Source organism: Filicampus tigris, chromosome 4, assembly GCF_054856515.1.
Source record: "Filicampus tigris isolate MCC_2025a chromosome 4, RoL_Ftig_1.0, whole genome shotgun sequence".
NCBI lineage: Eukaryota > Metazoa > Chordata > Actinopteri > Syngnathiformes > Syngnathidae > Filicampus > Filicampus tigris.
In genome coordinates, this window is record NC_141220.1 from 18,641,125 (window position 1) to 18,664,252 (window position 23,128).

Here is a 23,128-nt window from a genome sequence, read left to right on the forward strand (position 1 = left end):
TGCTTAAAATAAAATAATTTTATACTGTATAACAGCTTAGAACCTTCTCTTTTAGGAAAGTATCTCTTAAGACAATAGTTTGTCTTTATAGCAAATGAACAATGCAGAGAGTAACCACAATAACAGTTTGAGTTAATTTGTATGCAATAAAAACACCAATCGTGTTTTTTATTGCTTTGGCTCAATCTCAGGAACACGGGAAAGGTTTAAATGCTGCTGCAACTGCACTGATATCTACGTGCGTGGGACGCTGTTTGACTTAACAGCCATGACCTTTAAAAGCCAGAGGCTGAGCTCCACTGTATTTGTTTACAGAGTAGAGGCGTGACTAAAGTGCGAGGTAGTCTCCATCATTTGTCAAAGTTAAGACAACGTTGACTTAGTTTTACAAATTGGTCACAATTATGATGAAATAAAAATGAGAAACTTTAGCTAACCTCCACATAGCTTTACCGTAGGAAAGTCCGTTCAGGTAATGATAAACAATGCAAAACGCCATAGATTGGCTAACAAATAGCATCGATATCCCTTTAAGCAACCGATAGTTGAACACAAATGTTGGAGCAACATGTAAATAAAGTAAAACTCAGTTATGTATTCTTTATCCTCTGCAAAGAACTACTGATATTACTGTGGCTTAACGAGCTAGGTTGTGACATCGCCGTGTACTGTATATCTGTGTGTCTATATTATACTGCACCCAAGGTGTGCCCACCAGAAGGAGCAGCATAATGTACATTGAATTGAAGCAAAAAAAAAAAAAAGTGGTACAACATTCTATTTATTTATGTCATTACTGAATGTGTGAATCAAGTACAATACCACAGATTGCACTTTTTATTGTTAAAAAAAAACTTTTGTTTTTTTGGGGGGAGGCTTGTTTGGATTATTTGCATTTTAATTCATTTCAATCCCAACGCACCCACTGACTTTCTTTGGGATTTTTTTTTCTCCTGAATCCGAACCTCTTAAACAGATTTGTGGTGCGCCTGGGTTTTATACGGTCAGGCCTTCCTCAGGAAACAAGTGTACAATGTTTGGGTGAGGTGCTTCCAGGTGCCACAGTCCAATGGCAAGAAAAGGCAAAGCAAGCACAAACAAAGGCAACACTTCCAGAATCATACAGTCGACTTGTAAGATCCACAAAGACAAACAAAGGCTGTTCCTCTCCCGCGCCACCCACGGCCCTGCTCCTGTCTCACACTGAGACCATCAGTCACAATGATTTCTCTGCCAGCTGTCCCGGTGTTTGCTTAAATTGGCCTCACAGGCATCTTGAGCCTCTTTTCAATTTTGACTTGGCGTTATCCGGTATGCGCTGCGTCGTTGCCATCCGGGAAGCCAGATACATATTTATGCGCTCCTCAGGTGATGTTCAAATGCAAATGTTCAATGGGCGTTAATCAAGTCGGATAAACACGGCGTGAAAATAACATGCTCTGTGAATTACACGACACACTGCAGTAAGCATTCAGTGTTTTTGCTCTGGTCCTGTTCGCCAGAATTCTAATCTTTGCCGTGCACAAGGATGCGGTAATCTCAGCTTTTCTACGCATACCTGCTCTTGTGTGATAAAAGGCGCTGCCTTATTAGACTGAACGAACGTTACAACTTGGCCATGTCTAATGAATTAACAACTCCTTAATGCACCACCTATAATTACCGACCAATTACAAGTGCAATGTGCAAAGTAGTGGATAAGAGCAGCAGTGTGGACTTTATTTTCAAAAGATGAGCCACTAATGTGCGTATTTAAAGCCCAAGTATGGGCCTGATTTACAAAGCGCACAGGTAATATGGTTTCAAGGTGAGTACTGTGCGTGGTTTCATCTTGTAGGAAGTGCAGTAGATATAAAAAGTCCTGTTAAAATGCCAGATTTTGGTGGTATAAATGAGACCCATACAAATCATTTCCAAAATGTTTTCCATCATCAATGTCACCCGTACAACTTACTGGAAAATACAAATCTGTCTGAGAGAGGAAGAAAAAATAAACGGGTAATATGGTTGCATAACTCACTCATAACTGGGATGAATTAATCACATCCAAACTCATGTAAAGTGTGTTAGCACACAACTGCCACCATTCGAAGTGATTCTGATTAACCCCAAATAAAAATTCTTCTGTTCTAGTAGGAGTTTCCTGGCACTGTATTACAGCACAAGCTGTAGTCCGCAGATCAGAGGGATCGCACGGCTCAACGGTATCAGTCAGGAGATAGAAGACTGTGAAGGCAGTCATCAAGTGGAGAAAATATGTCACAACAGTGGCATAACCAAAGAACTGGGCATCCCTTCAAGATTGTTTTTCTTCTGGTCCTCATCAGCCAGGGCGACTCCCAAGAGGCCAACACTGAAGGTAGGTTTAGTACGTCACAACAATCTCCCGTACTTTTTATATGTCTTCTTGGCTATGGGGTAGCATGGCATAACGGAAGCTTCATCTTACAAAGAAAACATCCAAGCAAAATAAAAAAATGAAAAGTCATTTGAAATCTCCCAAAGGCATGCGGGAAAACGTGTTGTATTCTGAGGAAACCGAGTTGAACCTTTTGGCAAAAATTTCAAAGGTATGTTTGGCACAAACTCAACACTTCTCATCACCAAAGGAACACCATACCTATAGTGAAGCTTCATCATGCGTTCCTTCAGTTCCAAATACGACTCAGTGATAATAGAAAATCTTCCGCATCTGCGAGTAAAAAAACAAACAAAAAAAAAAGTTAGGTAAAGCCTACCAGAACATCTGAACTTTATTTGGGCTTAACCAGAGGCTCTTGGAAGGAGCTTGCTGACTCCCATTTAATATGTGTTTTAATGTGATGGGTTCGTTCTGAACACAGCCACATTCCTTTTATAAGAAGGTGTGCACATATGTGCACCCACATCTGTTGTTTACTTTTACTTTACCATTCAAAATAATGACAATAATAATAACGGTAATAATAATAATAGTTTGGATAATGGATGGATGGATAATAATAAATCGAGTTCTACAGGTTATAAGTCACAAAAATGGTGGAAATGTTTTGAAACAATTTGCCTTGGTCTCCTTTTTTTACATCACAAAAACTTGGAATTTCAACTGGGGTGTGAAGACTTTTGATATCCACTGCCTTTTGGTTAATCACGCTCATTCGTCACTCTTTTTTTTTTTTTTACTTTGAAGGCTCATGTGACGTGAAAGTCAACCTCTGTCACATTCAGACATTTAGTCATCATCCACTGGGCTGCTCTGTACAAGCGTGAGTGCAACCTCCCCGCTCATTTCGTCAGCAAACTCCTTTCAGTGCTGCTTAAATCATCTGCCAACTGCACGCAAAGCCACAGCTTTAACTGGATGACATCAAGCACTTGAGATTTTTTTTTTTTTTTTTTTTTCCTCCTTCTGAGGGACTCATTGCGGTTACAATGAAAGTGAGTCAACGGAAATCCGTCATGGCATACTGTCACCACAGGAAGGACACCGCCAGCTAAAAGTGCAGCCAGTGTACCCTCGGCTGACAACTGCAACCACTTAGTCGACTGCCGAGAACAAAGAGGGCAAGGGGGGAAAATATTCAGCTAAATTTGGTTCTTTGTGATAGTGGCTTCCAATATATTCAGGAGGAATCTACTTGTTTTATTCAGCGGTCCACTGACCCAGAACAGAAATAAAGACCAGATAACAAATTGTTTTTCGTTTTAAGCCACTACTGTGGTCCAAAAGAACATTGAAACATTGAGTAACAACGTAATTAAATAGAATGTAAAGCATTAAACAGTTTGTGTATCATGATTTAATTGACTAATTCCATTAGGATAACGGGGGCATTCTTCAGGCAAAGTTGTGTGGATGTTTTAAAGTGGAAGTCAACCCCAACTTTTTCTTAACAAGAATATGTTCTATGCAGGCCCACTAGTCTAAACAAGGCATTCTGATTAATATTGCGTTTGTGGAATGAGTCAAGAAGGAAAATCCACCCGTTTGTCCATCTCAAGGTGTGGCCATTTTTGACTTCCTCTCGACTGAAAATGACATCACTGTTGCTTGCTCAGGGCTCGGGTAACGACCAATCATGGCTCAGATTCAGAAAACAGGTGAGCCTTGATTGGTCGTTACCTGAGCCCTGAGCAACTGTGATGTCATTTTCAATCGACAGAACGTGGCAAAATGGCTGCCCCCTGAGATGGCTAAGAAGTGGATTTTGCTGCCTCACTCATATTCTACAAACACAATATTCATCAGAATGCCATGTTTAGACTATTGGGGGCTCATGGAATATATTTTTGTAAAGATGTTTTGGACTTTGCCTTTAAATGAACTTTTCTACAGTATTCTAATTCACTGCGATGCACCTGTATCTTATGAACGGCCAAAACGACAGTTATCATTGTGTAGTTCAGTTGTTTCCGTTTGAAAATGGTGTCAAGTAAACAAGCGCCGCAATAGCTTGTGACATACCTTGAAACATTAACGTACTATAAATGGCATTTGATGCTAGCCTGACACAATAGTTAACACCACATTCCTCGTGTAGACCATTTAAGTAAGTCGATCCTGTATTGCCATGGCAACGAGATTCTCTCAAATAAAAGCCAGTGTACCATCAAAATGAATATAATACAATTATTTCTAATTGTTGCTTGCATATTGTTTAACAGAGACATAAAGCATTTAAACCAGTTTCCAGTTGAGTTAACATAACAACATGGTATAATGTGCTTTTGTGTGTGTGAGTGTGTGTATTTTTATGTTTTCATTTGATTGCAAGCGCCTCTGCGGGCTTGTGACTCTTTGACCTTTGTGTCCGTCAACAGCAGGAGGAGAGTGTGAGAGCTTTTCATTCCTTTCGCATATTCTGCAACATAGTGATGTTAGCATACGCTAAAGCAAAGGAGCGTCAGGTGAGCAAGCCCTGAAGAGGAAGAATTCCCAGGACGTTTGCAGACTGGCTGAATGACAATTGACTGTCTGTCAGCCCTCATCTCCAGTCTCCGCTCTTTTGTCGAACATTTGGCTGGCAGGCAGCCACAGTTTTGACATACGACAATGTAGACGGACCCCACTCAAGCAATTCTCGGCTCTCACGCACTATTTGCACACTTGCCACTAATTGAATTTCATTGTCGCGGTTTCTTATCTTTGCCAATGATAGAAAGTGTCATCGTGCATTCTAGTGTGGTTGTGTTTGAGGTTCTTGCTTCAGCAAGTCATTTTAAATCAGCATCCATTAAATTGCTAAAATAATACTTACAAAAGCACTACCATGACTGGATAGCTTAATTTAACTCTTTGGGATACGGGAACAGTTGAACATAACGTAACGTTATAACGTATTCAAACTTTTCAATGCCTCGTCCTATTTCTGATGCTCACATTATTATTTTGATTTTTTTTTACAGCAGCCTGATACTTTTATTGTGAAAAAGCTTTTTATAATCATTTTTCCACAGGACTTAGCCGCATTTGGGTCCCAGCTGACTTGGGGCAAGAGGAAGGGCCTGGACTGGTTCCCAGCCAATCACAGGGCAAATAGACATAACTCATTTACACCGATGGACAATTTAGATTTGGTAGTAAACGTGACATGCAACATTTTGTAGTTTGTATAAGATCTAAGGATTCCCAAAGTGTGGTAGGAGAACCACAAGTGGTGTGTGTGCTCACTCTATTGGTACACAATAATCATTGAATTAAATGTTCAATCTGTGTCAAAGTTTGTCTATAACATATGTCTTCATGCCTTGTCTTTAACCTTTTTAAGTATAGTAAATTAGTTAAGTTCAAAAGCGAATGAGTTCCAGTTGGACCAAACTTATACTTCTAACTACGGAAACGTTTTTTTCTTTTTAGTTTAAAATGGCTTACCTTGGTTAGAATTCCACGTCGTATTGTGGCCAAAGGTAAAATCCTGATCGATTATTGTGCCTTTTTCTGCTGTAAATCCTTGTTGTGACAAGATGGCCGCATACTAATACAGCGATACGTCACACAGTCGCCATGACTACTACTTCTACATCTACTACAACTTCTACACCCTTATTTATTTTTCAGGGAGGTGGCAACCCACTTCCGTCCTTGCTTAGTCTGTCCTTTTTAAAAACAATTTTCCATCCCCAAAATGGGCATATGTCCATCCGGTTCCGTCCCTGGGATGCAACATCCATCTCTGCAATCACGAAAATCGCCTCACAAAAAAATGGCTAAAACGAGTCAGTTGTCATGTCCCTAGCAAATATAAAACTAAACATACAACAAAAAGAATCACCCTCATTGTACATTTAAGTACAACACATATCCCCAGCTAAATGTTGACACACAAATCTTCACACATCATGTTCCAGTCGGTCAACACCATTGCAAGCACAATCAATGTCTTAAACTCGACTTTCTATAAATGGTATTAAAGTTTAAACTGGATTCCAAAGTCTTTTGTCATCACTGAGCCGAAGAATAAGTTATTCGCCCTCCAAAACCCACATGCCTTTCTGAGTTCTGGGTCATATTTGTTATTTTATTTTTTGTTTTTTTATTTTTAGTACTTTTTTCTTCACCCTTCAATTTCGGCCCACTATGACAGCACATTGCTTACCTGCTAACTCCTTGGCACTTTTTTTCCCCTCATCGTGTCCATATTCATTCCTCACTTTCTATGAAGCAGCACAAACATTTTTTTTTCTTTCGAATTTACAGAGCCTTTATTTCTTTCCAAGTTCAAACATTTTGTTTCTACAACACGCTCTTGTGCCACTCTTTGTATCTTGGCCTCGGCTTTCTTCTTCTAACCAACCTTTTAAGTGTGTTAATCTGCATGTGTGCACCAGACTGCGCCCAAGAGGCCAAGGCGTGAACAGCAAGGAACAGCACAGTAAACAAGGCAGGACAAAGCTTGGTTGTCCTTTAAAAAAAATAGCGGCCACGAAGGGAAGTTGTGTAATGGCGTTAATAACGCGATATCTTTTAGATCAGTGAAATATATACTTTTCTTACTTTGCAATAAAACATTCATTTTGATGTACAGGCCGTCTATGCCTGCTACCCTACTACTGAATATATTTTATGGTGGTAAATAATAAAGAACCACTAATCTAAGTAAATAGATGTGTCTGAAATTGGATATTTAATATACAATTGGTTGCTTTTAATATCTTCAACTTGGTGATGACTATGGTGATGAGTGTTACTTAACATTTGTAAATGTTTCACAATCGACAGTGCATGCTCATTGCAGACCTCTGGTTGCAGCTCTCACTGATTCTTAAGAGTCTCTTTTAAAACCTGTAATGTTGATTAGGGGGCTCAAACGTAATAACATCTCTATGGTGCTCGTGCCACTTGGCGTTGAGGGTTTGCAGACCATAATAGTGCGGTGCAAGCCTGGTCAAAAAGTCAAAGCACTCGGAGTGAATTTAATAGCCGCTGTTTGCTCCGGGCTCTTGACCTTCTCCAAGAGGCTCCACGTTAGTCACTCTTCAGCGCTTTCCAATTGAAACTCAGCCAGATGAGAATTCAACTGTCTACAGCTGGGATCAGCGTCGGCTCTCATTTGCACAGGAAATGTGTGTTACCATTTATCTGGATTTCAGAAAACGTGCAGATTGCCAATTATAGTGTGCAATTTCAACGTAAACAACTGGGGGGAAATTTACTGGTACTGCTGATGCACTTGTATAGCCAGTACAAATACTTGTTACTGTAGCGGATACACTTCAATAAATAATGTATTTCATATAATTGCAATTAATAGTCTGCAATCCTTTCTATTGAAAAGTTGTCCAAATTGACATAAGTGAGCCAGCAGAAATACGAATGAAGTTTCTCCGAGCCTTGTCCAGATTTAACGGTTGTCCTGTGATGCCATTCAGTGGTTATTAATTGTATTGCACTAGGCCCCATTTGTTAAAAACAAACCAAGCTGGCGCCAAGGAATTTTATTCCCGAGAACAACTGGAACGTTCCATTAAATCGATGTAAACTTCGCCAGATAAAAAACAAAACAAAAAACACTTAGAAGACTATAGACTACACTGCAGAAACTACACGTCACACAAAACTGACCTAGATCTCACAAATTCTGTTGGTTCTAACAACACACAACATATTTTATAAACAGCTTTGGAAGTGTACACTTGTATAATATAAACGTGTCAAATGTTAAATATGAGCATAGATAAAAAGAAAAAAAAAGAAAAGTTTTGGGCTATTGCACAAAAGGTGATAAAGTGGAGTGATCATGAGTGGGGCCACTTGCTGCTTTCAGGGTTTTCTGCGCCTGTAAAACCAAATACCAACCATAACCAAAATAATACAATATAACCAAATATAATAATATGTATTTATATATAATAATATAACCAAATACATTTATTAAAATAGTCCTGTGTTCGTGTTATACATATAAAACATTGCGAGTGAAACACACGGCAGCTTACTTTGTGATGCAATGATGCTCAACACCAGGTCCCATGGTGGAGCCAGCCTTCATCTCCATAGCCACAGCGCACTGTAGAGAAATCATCTTTTGAAACCCACTTACAATAAAATGTCTTTTTTATTGATCATTTTTAAAAGGATTGCCAAATTCTGCCAAAAAAAAACATTACAGCTTTTCTGCCTGAACATATTTTACCTGAAGGACTCAGACACAAAGAGGATAATTTGTAAGAAATGTGTTGCCAGTAAATGAGTTGCATCACTTGGGCAACAACAACGCAGTCACGCTTATTGTTCAGTTTTGGTTGTCCAAATGTTTTGATTATATTCAGATCATTTATCACTTGCTTCAATTCATGCACGCGTTTCAAACGTGGCATCTTTGCATTTGTAACAGGGCACAATGATATGCAATACTACAGCTTTGAGTTAGGTCACAGAAGCTGGTCGCAGAACAAATTCAACTTGTATCTTATGGTACCACTACATAAACCTTTTTGGGGGGCATCAATTACACACAGATTTTCTCTGTTTGCACCAGGGCTCAGTTCTCATTCTCCAGAAATAGGGGGGGAGAGGGGGGTCATCTGTATTTTTAGAATCAATCTATTGCAATGTTTTCTGATCATAATCATCCTACCCTCTTCTCCACATCTGCCAAAGAACCACCTTTGTGGTCTCCACTATCTCCTTCTGAAGATTTCCTCTTTCGACTTTGGAGGAGAGAAAAAAAAAAAGTTTGTCAACACACATTATGGAAGCTCAGCAATTAAATCACAGCCAATGAGTGAATACCATTCAATCGTGGTGAGTTGCTGTTTCAATGTCTCGATGTCAGTGAACTGAACAGCCTGTCCCCCTCCTCTGGTCTTCATCACATCACCCTGGAACATGCACAAACCTGTATGAGTGCTAATGGTCTGTGCTTTTAAATTGGCAGAGCCACAGAAAATTCCTCGATGTGAGCAACGTTAAGAGTACGCTTGTGGTTCTACAAAAACTTCACACTAACTTGCCTTAATAAGTTGGGTCTTTATCTCGCCGTCGGAGGCAATTTCCTGGTGCGTCAACACGTATCGGTCGCACTTGGACAGCACCTTCTCATTGGGAGCAGACACTTTGATGGCGTTCGGGATGATTGGCTGCAGCACTGTTCCCAGGTCCAGGCTGGAGGAGGGTTTATGGTCCACCCACTTCTCCCCACCTGCCGAGCGGGACCGCCGGTGCAGGGGCCGAACCGGCGTCGACGTCTGGTTAGGGCACACAGATGGAAGCAACGTTCCCCGACGTTGAGTAGAGTCACATCCAGAAAAATAATTCAACGTGGCAATATGTCACAATGAGACTAGAAGATTTTTCAATTTTGGGATTAAATACAGAAGCCCCATAAACAAGAATATTAAGATTGCCGCACCTATTTTGGCTTTCATTATGCAAGTTAAAAAGTGAATGAAGAGGAAGAGTTTTTAATCACAAGTCATGTCTCAAATTGCCATTTTAGGAACACCACGTCGATTTGAATTTTATTGGAGCCCAAATAAGATTACTTACTACTAATTAATATTTGAACATTGGTAAACTCTGATGGCACCGATATTTGGCTTTTTGACGAATATCGGCATCAGCCTTTTTTTTAAAACTCTGCTGGCCGATAATAAATCGATTTAAAATTGTGGAAATCAAATCAAAGATATGTGAAACTTTAACATTTCTGTCATTTTCATTTACTGTAGAAAACTACATGGAGCTATTGTTTTCCTTTATCCTTTTTAAGGCATGCTGACAATGCTGGGCGCTCCCTGAAATTTTTGTTAGAATTTTATAACAGATGTATACTGTCAAAAATTTCTTGTGATAATGATTAAAAAAAAAAAAAAAAAAAAAAAATCACCATCATGCAAACCTGAAACATTGTTCAATAAACATGCTTAAAGACGTTACAACAAAGTTGAGAGTAAATTTTTCTTTAGATTTTGATGCCAATATTTTCCTCTTCACTGAAAATTAATATCGGCTCTCGACCTCCTTGACTACTAATAATCGGTATCGGCCCTTAAAAAAAGCATATCGGTCTATCTCTAATCAATTTGTGAAAAAAAATATGAAATTGAGCATATTTGAACACACGAGGTTTCTGCCCAACAGTAGAACGCCTGCTTTCTATACGTGCTTTCTCAACGCAGCGTACCGTCGGTGAGGGCGACGCGGATCTTTTTGCAGGCAGGGGGACTCGCTCCTCCCTGGGAGGCGGCTTCGGCTGTGTCTGACGTGGTGGGGGCTCAGGGCGACCTGGCGTCTTGCCCTCGGTCACAATGGCTTTCAGCTGCTTCAGCTTCTCATCTTTCACCCACAGTTTGTTCTGCATCTGCTGTTGCATTGCGTTCACACGTCGCTCCTGCACGGCGAGACGGAAGCTTCACGTCATACAGACTTGTGTGGCTTTCGCAAAATGAAATTGGTATTTTGACTTGGGGAAACACTCACGCATTCTTTCTCCCACTTGTGCTGCGTGTCTGTAACGGCACCTTGCATGCGCTGCTCCATGCGTCTTTTCTCAGACAGCTCTCTCTGCAGCCTTTGTGCTCTCGTTTCCAACTCATGCTGCAGGGAACGCTTGTCATCCTCATAGATTTTGGTTGTTTTCTGAAGGATGTCAATCTAGAAGAGGGACATAAGGGATGTGTTTAGAAACGGCTCAGTCAAAGAAAGCAGATCTGAAGGGCTTGAGCCTTGGACATGAACTCACCTTATGCTCGAGCATCTTTGATTTTTTCTCCAGCCGCTCAATTTCTGCCTTGTTATTTTGGATGATCTTGTCCTTCTCCAAAAGCTTGCTGTTCTGTTCATGAATATCATTCTCTTTGGAATTAATATTGCTGTCAAGCTGTTGTAGGAGGGATGTCATTGTGCTGGCTAAAAAACAAAACAAAAAAAAAGTGGACAAGTAAGCCTGGAAGGTTGTGGATTCATGACAAGCGAGGATGATCTCAAACATGAGCGGGCACCTGCTTTGTTGTAATCTTCTAACATGGTTTGCCTGATTCTGTGTCTGTTCTGCAGAGCCTCAATCAGCCTTGGCAGGGTGATATCATCGTGAGCGTCAGTAACCTCGGCGGAGGGGATGGGAGGGAGGCTGTGCATGGCCAAGTTCAAAACGGAAGGCATGTCTGCGGGGAAACAACATAATCAAAACCATTTTTCTCTACTGCGGCAAAATGTTCATCTCGCTCGCACATTCTAACAATACCTTATTTTTTAAAACATTACTCAAACACTACCATCTGCCAGTGTCAACCAAAAGTGGGCATTTTAATATTTGTAATGGAAGATCTGGCAATTTACACACTACTACCTCTGTCCACTGGACCACCGCGCTCCTCCAACTTGCGAGACAGCTCGTCTTTGAAAGCCTGGTTTCTATTGCGGCGGCCCGGCGTGAAGCCACAGATGGGTCTGTCCATTGGCCGAGCTACTTCCACTTCCTGCGTCATTTCTGCAAAGCGCATCACCAGCTGGGCAATGCGGAGAATGCCAAGTTAGATAAAGGAGGAACTTGCATGTTAATGAAAACAACGGGCTAAAATGCAAGTTGAGCTCACCAAGGTTTCTTCGTAGTCATCGGCCTTTGGGTTGACGCAGACGACCATCCTGACTTTGCCTTCTCCATCAAAATAGTTTTTGAATAAATGGGTGACTTTGGAGTCTCGGTAAGGAACCATCTAGTGTAGAAATATATACGAATCACTCACATTGTGGACTAAAGTGCACGAGGAATACGCTTCAACGGAACACTAACCCTGTTTGTACCACACATCTGGTTCTCTCGGAGGATCTCGATACACGTCCGCAGTGTCAGTAGAGACTGATTGATGTTTCCTGCAAGGCAACACATTCGGTTGAACATCACATACATCCCCCGTGAGCATCAAGTCCAATCGGCTAATAACAAACTTTGAAATCCTACCTGCTTCACGTACGCGAGTGCCTTCGGCCCCCGTTCTGCCAGTTCGTTCACTTCCTGCCAGGTCCACCAGACACAGCTGGCTGACAGACACTTGGTTCTTCTCATTCAAAAAAATGTCAGAAGGGGAAAAGAGCAAGTCAAGTCAAAGCAGTTTTAGAAGGGCTGGCTGAGGGAAAACAAGTCAACCGCAAAAATATTGACAAGGCCAGCGGGATTAATGTCCCTAGCTGTAATTGGCCGAATCAATCAAATTCATCCGATTCATCGATGGAATAGTCGATAAAACAATCGATTTTAAAAAGATTCAACTGTGACAGTCCTAGTTCTTAGTCCAGTCACAATTAATGTAGTTTTGGCTCCAGTTCACCTGCAGGATGCTGTCGCCATCTGCGTCCAGAGGAGCCTGCGCCAGTTTGATCATGAACACGCTGTGGGAACGACTGGACTCACGATTTAGCCGGGTGTTTGCCACCTTCCTCCTCTTCTGACCTAGTGACACCACACAGCAGGGAGATTAACAACATTCTCTACCAAACAGAGATAACATCTTCAAAATCTATTTTGAAACTCTTCCGTAGCCTGCTCAGAGAGAAGATTAAATGGAGGTCATTTCCCGGTCAGAGTCGACCCGGAGGGCAACAATACCAAGTCAGACAAATCTAAGATCATCAGTGCAGAAACACCTGACCTTTACATTTTTATCTCCTTACTTTGAAATTTCCACCACTCACCTTTCCAAAATACTTGAAATGCCTCCTCAGCAGATTTGACTTCAACTTCCATGCAACCGGCAACATACATGTTGTGGTTCTGGTCCTCTCTGAGAATTTTAGACTGAGGCGGCCTATGACATGAGAAAGGGAGGGACAAAGGAGCATTAGTCTCAAAACATACCAGATTGTATGTGACATTAAGTTAGGGAGGATACAGCAGGTGGGGGTGGGCAGACAAAGTACAAAATAGATGCTTTAAAGACATTGGAGCTCTGCCATGACAAACACAACAAGCAGCAGGGCCGGCGATATCAGACGGAAAGAATGTCATCACTGTAGACGTATTGATTGCATGCACTTCTTAGGAGAATTGTTTAGCCAATGCAGCTGGGTTTTCTGCCACAAAATTAGTTACACCTGCGCAATCCAGATCTGCATCCTAAGGCATGCCTACACAAAAGATAACATGCTTGGGTTTTCTAATGCTCTCAGTGAAATTCAAAACTGTGTATTGTTTTATTGCTGTGCTTTATAAACGCACTGAATTAGAGAGGTTTCAAAAAATTTGGAAACAAAAGGCAAAAATCTCATTCGATTGGGATGGTGCACCTATTATTGAAGTCTACAGTCAGTCGTAGATAGAAATATTACATTTTCCTGACTTTAATAATTGTGTAAATGTACTGTATCCAGCAAATGGCAGTTTTGAGACAGTTCACATACTAATGAGCAGCTGGAATGCCAAGTGTCATGGAAAACTTAACACAATCTCAAACAAACTACAAAGTATTGAGTTTTCCATCGGATGCTATTGTTTGTTGTACTATGTGTTCACTGGTCACATACATGAACTCAGTGTTCTGACGCACAGGTGTGCCTCCACCATTCCACCTGGTAAGAAGAAAATACAACAATTTGACATTCAGCTACTTTCATATACTCTACTGTAACGATCTGAACGTGTTGCTAGTTTTCAAGTCAATCCAATCATTTGATTTGCTGCAGCTCACTTTGGCCTGATTGCATCCTCCTGGTTATCCTCGAGAAGATCATAGACGTAGTTGTTGTAGATTTCAATGTAGGACACAAAGACGCTGTAGCTGCTGTCCTCATCCACATCATCTGTTTTACATGCCTCCGCCATCTGAATCATGTCAGCAATTTCAGGATCCTGCTTCTGTCTAAAGTCCAAGTAGCCAATTCCAGGTTAAACATCAATTACATAGACACAGGTTTTGTGTTAATGGACAGGAATTGGACGAACCTGGATAAGGCAATTTTGGGAACGCAAACATTTTCACGCCTCTGCCTCTCCAATAGGGCATCGACTTCATTCTGGACCTCTATGCCATTTTTATCATCTGACCTAAAGACCTGCAAAAACAGATTACTTAATGTTTGGTCAAATGTGTTACACAGATGTGTGTACAAAGGGGGTTTCAGTGCAACCCTTACAAATCTTTTGGCCTGCAAGGGCCCGATGCTGTTGAAGAGCATGTCGAGAGAGCGAGGCAGAAGTCCACCTAGGCCCGGAGAGCCAGTCATGGTAAATGTCTTCCCACTTCCCGTCACGCCATATGTAAAGAGCAGGCCTGAATTGAGCAAGAGAGACAGAATGGAATGAAGTGCACCTTGGAGGTTGCAACATCAGCAACACTATTGGGATATTAGGAATCTGATTACAGCCAGTGTTCTTATCTTACCATTTCTGCCATGGATGAGGTCATCAACGAGAGGTTTGGCGACACTCTCAAACAGCTCGGTTTGAGAAACTAATACTCCAAAGACTTTTTTGAAAGAGTACTGCGTCTGTGAAATGAAGGAGATAGTCAGTCAACCTTTAATTCAAGAGAGTAGGATTCTAAAAATTGCACTGGCTAATTTATGACCCTCCGAATAGCTTTTCAAAAGAAGCTAGTTTAAGAGTGGTTTAGAGTACTTTTCTACTTTGAACTTAGCAGCCAATAGCAGTGGAATGAGAAACATGGCTAAAAATAATGACCAAATCACTAAGATGTCAACAATTTTGTGAAATGCTTCCACTCTCCCGTTCTTAGCCATGTCATTCGTGGATTCAGTGCACGTAAGCCGCAGATGATGGATAAATGTTGAATTGAATTCATTTGCGCAGATCAGGAATATTTAGCTTGACACGTTAAAATAAATTCACATGGTATTTAAGAGTGCACATGGTAATCATGCTTATTTGGCATTAGAGTTATGAAGGGGTCTTGGAAAAAAAAAAAAAAAAAAAAAAAAACCTTCTCCCCGGTAAGCAAGCACGTGTATCCATCGCTGGCTGGCTGTCGGCGGTGGTTACTCAACGAGCTTGATTGTGCAATCTAAACAGCAATTGAACCGCTGTAATCCATGTTTCACTGTACTTGCGTTTTCCTTACCACTATACACCAACACTGATGACATCCCAGTATATCCACAAATTCAAAATGTTCATATCAACCAAGTACAACAATTATCAGACAACAATTCCCAATATTTACAAATGACCCTCAAAAACATGCATCCAACATGCATAACATTGCATTAAACCATTGCAGGGGTTACACAACACCCAGAAAGTAAAACTAATGCAGAATTGAAAGAGTTTTGTGACTTTGTAAAAGTTGGGTGGTCTCCAAGTAAGCTCTTTTATCATTCAGAAGCTACTAAAGTCTACTGCCAGACAGCGAATGTGCTGAAATCCTTTGGTGGCATGTTTGAACAAGTTCATTTTCTCATTTTGCCACACTCTACACTGATTTGCTCCTGCCTTTCTTTCTTCTTTTTTCATTGATTCCAGAGACATCAGGAATCACAAAACATCAAAACATACAAAATGGGTAGGTAGGTACACATACATATTAATACACTTCCTACATTTATGTCAATTTTTCAACATGCCTAAAAATGGGTAGGAAGAAGTAAATCTTCATACGGACTAGTACTTAGAAGCCTGACACAAAGGCACACTTCAATGCTCAGTCAGTAGTAGTGCTTTTGATCACCAAATTGTTTTATTTATAATACGAAAACGTGTGCCCTGCGATTGGCTGGCAACCAAGCATGCCCGCGACCCTCGTCAGGAAAAGCAGTTCGGATAATGGATGGATGGATGGATGGATGGATAATATACAACTGGAATCGTCTTTACGAGACATGTTTGATAATGCCGGTCTCATATAATCTTTTTACCACATACCTATTTAAAAAGGGTTAACTTGTTTGTGAACTCCTGGCCTGTATGTGATTACATTCACCTCTTTGTATTCTCCATTGCGGTTTGTTTTGAAGCCTTCGGGTGCATGCAGCTGGATAGTGCTGCTGCTGATGACCTCGATGCAACATTCTTCGTCTTCTCCGCCAAGGGGTCGCACACGACAGTAAACCTGATTGAGGAAAACAATGACAATGTAGACGGTTCACCATAAGACTAAAATCTACCCCGCATCTCGACACAGTACGTCAGTTAATTGTGGACGGCCGTTTAAGACTCACCCCAACTGGATCTTTCTGGCTGCTTGTTTTTTTTAGAGGCGGTCGGCGGGGTGTTTTGGATTTACTGAAAAAGAAAAAAAGGCGGTTTTAAAATTCACACAAACGTTATTGAGTAGATAGGAAACAAAGTCACATGCTCGGTAAACCTCAGGCTATGTAGCCATGCGACTAAGCGTTTCAACTAAAACTGGTGAACGTCCGAAACAACATAATGAAAACAAACACGCCAGCTGTAAATGTCACGATTCTCTTTGCTAACAAACAACACATTTCGCATTTTGTCATGTTTACTTACACTGGTTTGGTCATTTTGGCTTGCACGGTCTATTTAACGTTCTTGTTGTTGAGTTTTCATTCCCTCCCTCGTCTTTGTTCAAACGAAATAACGTTTTCAAAATGGGCCGGTCGCAGCCAATCAGATTCGTCGTCTTTGAATAGGTATTTCCGCTTCCGGTTTGGTACCAAGGAAAGTCAAGAACTGTACAAAAAAATGTACGAACGTGTCAATTTTTTGGACGTCATATCGATTGTACGTGTTAACTACGATTTAACCATAACACACAATTTAACGTTTAAATTGTCTGTTTAAATTTTAAACAACCCGCTTAAGTCTTTTGGAAGATTAACGTTCCAAAATGAGACCACAACGGTGTTTGCGGTTTTTTTGATTGCTTCAAAAAAGTTTTCAAATTAGAATTTATCCCGCCGGCGATGACAGTAAATTTAAATCGATGGTTTTGACGACTAAAACTGAACACGCCTTTCACTTAATACACGAGTGGTTGAAACACCGCCACCTGTCGTGGAACGAGGGGAACACACGTTACAAAACAGCCATGTTTTTAAGTCACGTGTGTTATGTAAACGTCGCCAGTGGTCTGCTTGCTAAACCGCTACCCCAGACGCCAGACATCACGGGTGAGCTGTCAGTGTCTATGATGCGTGTTTGACGTATTGGGTTAACGCGTCCTATAGTCAACCTCTCCGTTTTTGCAAGGTTGGCGATGAAAAGCAAATCCTCCAAGTCAGATAGCCCCGAGTCGAAAAAGGCTCAGGTGAAGAAAGGTGCTGTTGGGGAAAAGTCTGGTGCAACTTTGTCCGCAAAACTACGAGACAAGAAAGATGCAGAGGAATGCAAAAAAGGTGTGTGAACTAGTGAGCGTGCCTTTTTTAACTACGTGACATTGTCTGTTCTTGCTGTCTGTGATTTTGCAGGGTCGCTTCTCAAGTCCACAAGGATCCATAGGAAAAGTGCACATAGCATACTCCACTACATCTACAAACACACTCTAGGACAAAGTGTTCATACTCAAATGAGACAGGTAGGGCAGCTGCTGTAAAACAAGAATACACGTTATGTCATTAGCAGGGGTGCCGCTGGGAATTTGGGCTCCAGTGAAAAAAATATTTTTTTCAGTGGTGAGCATTTGTACTGAATATATATATATATATATATATATATATATATATATATATATATATATATATATATATATATATATATATATATTATTTTATTTTATTTTATTTTTTTTAAACTTTCAGTGTCTCCAAGAGCCTTTTGTCCGCTCGCTCTCTTTGTACCATTATCACGCGACAAACCTTCCCTTCGACCGGCGAGTCACCTGCCTGGAGTGGCATCCCACTCATCCCAGCACACTGGCGGTGGGATCGAAAGGTGGCGACATCGAACTGTGGGACTTTAAGCTCAACGACCAGAAAATGTTCATCAGAGGGGTGAGCCAGCTCTCAGTGAGCGTTATTAGGCGGTGATGTGCTTGGCTTAGCTCGGCTTGATAGCCTGCTGCTGGTTCTCTGTTCAGATGGGTGCTGGAGACTCAGTTACAGATATGAGGTTTAACCTTTTAAACCCCGCTCAGCTGTACACATCATCTATGGGGGGTACGACAGCCCTCCGAGATTTCAGTGGGACCCCTCTCACATTGTTTGCCTACACAGATACACTTAAGTAAGATTACAATCTGCTTTTACTGTATTGGGTGCATGGAGTGAGGGTCACAGAGCTTTTGGGTCTGATCATTGATTCATCAGTCTTTTTCGAAGGTGGTCCTTACTGGTGTCATACCACCGCCTCGTCTTTGACGGAGATATGTTATGCAACCCCCATAGAGATTCAATCATTTGTGTGGCGCATGACATCGTAGTCAATCCCAAACCCCCCTCTTCCTCACATCAAAAAACATTGCGCCACTAATCAGAAGCTAATGCTGGTGACACGGTTAGCTAACACAGCTGAAGCACACTGAACTAGGCAGCTAACAAACACAACTTAGTTGTGCAGTTTCACACTTAGGCAAGGACCACTATTTGTATGCAAACAATAAAAAGAAAAAAATCCATATATATCCCCTTTAATTACAAGTGCCCAATGAAAGGCCCGCATTTGTGTTTGTGCGCATAGAACGGCGCCGGAGACTTCATCGGTGGGATGAAGTTTTGCTCCACGGATCCCTCCAGAGTTTACGTGGCCTCTGGCGAGGGCACATTGACCATGCAGAGCTTTGAGGGCCTCACATCCACCATTCTATCCAAAACGGAAGATTGTGGCCACAATCACCACAACGTATGGTGAGAAAAATGCGGGGAAGACTGATGAAAAATGCTGGACCTTATTTAGTTGTTTTAAAATATTATTTCAAACAGTTGAATCCAGATTTTAAAAGGCATATTTTTCTAATGTTGTACCTCCAGTTTCTGGTACTGCTGTGTTGATGTGTCCATCAGCCGACAGATGCTTGTGACTGGAGACAACGTTGGAAATCTCCTACTGCTGGGTTTAGATGGGCAGAAGGTGTGTGTGATTCTTTTTAGTTTTGAATGCAAGACAAGAATGACTTCACCTTTAGCCTATATAAGAATACTAAAGGCTTATTTGTTTTTTTTTCTCTCAATATTGTAGATTTTCAGTGATAAGTTACACAAAGCCAAAGTGACTCACGCCGAGTTTAACCCACGCTGTGATTGGCTGCTTGCGACGGCATCAGTGGACCACACAGTGAAGCTCTGGGACCTGAGAAACATGAAGGACAAGAAGAGCTTTCTTTACGACATGCCTCACGAGAAACCCGTCAACTCAGGTGCTCTAAAAATTCAAACTAAATCACAACTTGAAGAATGTCATTGTTATTTGCTTTCTCGATAAGCAAAGGAGAACAATTGGTTAAAATTAAAAATTACAGCATGGTGCCACAGGCCATTTAGCTGGCCAGAAAATACAAAGGAGAAGAAAGAGTAGAAAGAAGAAATAGAAGCAGCTAGGCTAACTACTAGCTTATTCCGTAACTAGATTTTGGAAGCAAACTCTTCTCCTTGTTGTTTTCATCTTGTGAATGACTTTTGAGACACCTTACAGCAACACTCAACACAAGCAGTTGCTCCTCTCCAACCAACAGCATGAGCTTCAGCAAACATCCTATTTGGCTATTCTTCCGTTACATGTCACAATTTACAGAGTATGGCACTCTGGTTGACAACACTGTTGGAAAAATGAACACATCCCACACCACAGGATAATTGCTAAAGGTAATCTTTTAGAGACTTTCAACAATTGTCCCTTTGCTGAGTTTGACTGGAAGAGAGGAAAAATGCTTAAATTCGGCCTGATTAGCGTTACCTGTGCACCCGGCTTTTTCCATGATGTCAAAGGACATGCATGATTTTCTGTTACATCTTCACAGCCTATTTTCATCCCTTGGACTGCTCCAAGTTGCTAACAACTGATCAGTATGACCAGATCCGTGTGTATTCGTCCTCTGATTGGTCCAAGCCTCAGCACATTATCCAGCATCCACACAGGCATTTTCAACATATCACGCCCATCAAGGTTGGTTGTCTCAACACAGTGACTTCGTGGTCCACGAATTCTCCCAAGCGTTCACAAAACGTGCCTGATACGAGTCAGGAAAAAACTTACCAAGCCAAACTTGTTTTGTCAACATTTCTACAGGCTACATGGCATCCTGTATATGACCTTATTGTGGCGGGTCGTTACCCTGATGACAGGGTTTGCGTGGGCGACCAGAGAACTATTGACATCTTTGATTCCAACACAGCCGAGCTCGTGTGTCAGTTGTCCGATCCCAACGTTGCAGGAATCAAATGTGTGAGTAGAACCGAGCACAGCAATAACAATGTTCGCCTACAGACAGTTCACATGCACTTTAGCCTACTCAACATAACACCACCGGAATGATTTTTTTGCACACATGCTCAGGTTTTTTATGCCACTGCACAGGTTTTTTATCCCACTGCAATAAGGAGTAGAATGTATTTTGTACATTGGGCCCGATAACAGCTTCTTGCTTCAATAAGATACATTTCGTCGCTGTCCTGTGAAAAACACTTTTTTTTCTCTCATTTTTACATGAATGGTGTTTCCACGTTAAAGACATCGCATTAATGTGAAAATTTAAAAAGTTTCCAAAATTGGAGATACGTGTTTTTCACAGGACAGCGACGATTTGTTACATTATTATTAGAAAGCATTAAAGTTGTTTAATGCCACTCACTCCCAGATGTAGTTTGCTTCGCTGTCAAACTAAACATAAAACAATGTTCATCCATTACCTGAACTAGGGATGTCCTGTTAGGCAACGTATTAAGAAAAAAAAAAGCAAAATGCATTTTCTAAAATTGATAAAGACATATACAGACATGTGTATACATCAATTTACTATTTCTAGTCTTTGCCCCACACAAATTCCCCATTTTTCAGCTGAAAATACATTACTGTTGACATCCATTCTTTATCCAAACTGCTTATCCTCACGAGGGTCGCGGACGTGCTGGAGCCTATCCCAGCCGGCGGGGCACACCCTCAACTGGTTGTCAGCCAATCGCAGGGCATAAATATACAACCATTCGCACTCACAATCACACATAGGGACAATTTATAGTATTCAATTAACCGACCACGCATGTTTTTGTAATGCGGGAGGAAACCAGAGTACCCGGAGAAAACTCACACAGGTGTGAGGACAACATGCAAACTCCACACAGGAGGGCCGCAGCCCAGTTTCGAACCCATGACCTCTGCACTGTGAGGCGGACGTGCTAACCAGCCGACCACAGTGCTACATTACTGTTTACGCTTTTATTCATTTTCTTGGTATTAAAGGGCTTTTACTTGTCTGTACTCCTTGTACATGTTATACACTTAACATACTGATATTTTACAGGGTGTGTGAGGGGAACGTTTAAAGAAAGATGAATACATGCTGAATGTTGTCAATATAAATGATTGTAAATCTATTTTTTCAGATCAATAAATTCAATCCAATGGGAGATGTGATTGGCTCTGGAATGGGTAAGCTGACAAAAAGTGTTTGACACTTGCTTTTTTATGCACTGAAAAAGCTCCGCCTTATACTGTATTTTGTGTCACAGGTATGACGGTGGTCGTTTGGGACCAAGATGAGTCGTTGTTTGATGATGAACACACGCCGCGCGAGGAAGTATCTACCTCAGCCGCGGGACCACAAAGGGAGCGGAGTCGTCAGCCGCGGGCCGCCAGGAGCAGGATAAGTGGTGTGGATCAAAGCAAGCTCAAGAAAAAACTGCTATCCGAGCATGAATCAGAAACAACAACCAAGACGAGGTGTACAAAGCGCACAAGAAAGCTTTGAACTGACGCTTGTGTATTATTTTGTTACTTACTGTTATGTGTGTTAAATCAGGGTAATGAACATTTTGAAGATATGTTTTGTACTCAACTGGAATAAAGTGTTATTGTTATATGATTATTTTCTACTGAACTGGAATAAAGTGTTATTCTTAAGACCTGTTCTTTTCTGTATTTGATATTTGAAAAATCTCACAGTACACTAAACAAAAAAGTCACAAGAAATCTGTCCGTCTGTCTTCTTTATCAACAGCATCTAATCTATAGGCTAATTGTTCCTTCCGCCATATAGTGAAAGAGCATTAAATTGTTCTTAATGTCCCTGTTTGGATATTTACAATTCAATTTACAAATGAGAACAGATTCTCATTAGCAATCCTGCCCTGGCAGCAGACAGTAGAGTAAAACAAAGAAAATACAAACAAAAGTGTTGATGTGGTGATAATACATGACATTACAAATCCTATACTAGAAATACATGAATAAAATACAGAAGTATATGTCACTGGCATAAATAGATGGACAAAGAAAATGAGTTGAGCCTTTCCCGGTAGATTTAGGGCAAGAGACGGCGTATACTGTACCCTGGATTGGTTACCAGCAAAATGCAGCACTTGAATTTTCTGTTCATGTAACACCTCTGAGTCATTGTACTTTCAACCGTGTGTTGGAAAAAACTCTTCATCACCCTTAAGAAGGGGATTTTTACACACTAGAATGAAATGTTGGCAAGCATGCCTTCTGGAAGATTTCCAGTGTAGTGTTACAAGTTTTGGGAAAATGTGACTTACCGTACATTGGTATTTATATTGGTTAAAATATTGCCAATCATGACATGACTAAGAAAAAAAATATTGATGGAATTATTTGGCAAACAAAACAAATGCTAAATCAAAACA

The 23,128-nt window shown here is 41.0% G+C and overlaps 2 protein-coding genes and 1 non-coding gene across 6 annotated transcripts; 1 reads left to right on the forward strand and 2 right to left on the reverse strand.

Moving 5' to 3' along the window:
- Positions 1-7,899: 7,899 nt before the first annotated feature.
- kif23 (kinesin family member 23) lies at positions 7,900-17,423 on the reverse strand. 2 transcript variants are annotated; one of them, XM_086028901.1, is made up of 23 exons: positions 16,884-17,423; positions 16,589-16,652; positions 16,351-16,479; positions 14,797-14,902; positions 14,549-14,685; positions 14,358-14,467; positions 14,104-14,274; positions 13,940-13,984; positions 13,112-13,224; positions 12,748-12,869; positions 12,381-12,477; positions 12,213-12,292; positions 12,016-12,135; positions 11,769-11,928; positions 11,422-11,583; positions 11,163-11,329; positions 10,901-11,074; positions 10,605-10,811; positions 9,433-9,666; positions 9,212-9,300; positions 9,057-9,129; positions 8,416-8,486; positions 7,900-8,255 (listed from the first exon to the last, which is right to left on the reverse strand). In XM_086028901.1, exons 1-23 carry the CDS (start codon positions 16,895-16,897, stop codon positions 8,240-8,242), a joined length of 2,661 nt encoding a protein of 886 aa, XP_085885027.1. In that variant the 5' UTR covers positions 16,898-17,423; the 3' UTR covers positions 7,900-8,239. The 2 variants fall into 2 exon arrangements, with proteins under 2 accessions (XP_085885027.1, XP_085885028.1); XM_086028902.1 differs by lacking the exon at positions 13,940-13,984 and having other exon boundaries at positions 16,884-17,421.
- LOC147148777 (Z30 small nucleolar RNA) lies at positions 12,960-13,057 on the reverse strand. The gene has a single exon (XR_015086697.1). It is a non-coding gene; the product is annotated as a Z30 small nucleolar RNA (small nucleolar RNA).
- Positions 17,048-22,385, forward strand: ddb2 (damage-specific DNA binding protein 2). Of its 3 annotated transcripts, none has more exons than XM_086028904.1 (11): positions 17,048-17,513; positions 17,586-17,731; positions 17,804-17,910; positions 18,134-18,325; positions 18,412-18,557; positions 19,301-19,400; positions 19,509-19,686; positions 20,287-20,432; positions 20,556-20,711; positions 21,869-21,914; positions 21,995-22,385. In XM_086028904.1, exons 1-11 carry the CDS (start codon positions 17,320-17,322, stop codon positions 22,231-22,233), a joined length of 1,650 nt encoding a protein of 549 aa, XP_085885030.1. In that variant the 5' UTR covers positions 17,048-17,319; the 3' UTR covers positions 22,234-22,385. The 3 variants fall into 3 exon arrangements, with proteins under 3 accessions (XP_085885030.1, XP_085885029.1, XP_085885031.1); XM_086028903.1 differs by lacking the exon at positions 18,412-18,557 and adding an exon at positions 19,011-19,177; XM_086028905.1 differs by lacking the exon at positions 18,412-18,557 and adding an exon at positions 19,011-19,177 and having other exon boundaries at positions 17,048-17,506.
- The last annotated feature ends 743 nt before the right edge of the window (positions 22,386-23,128 follow it).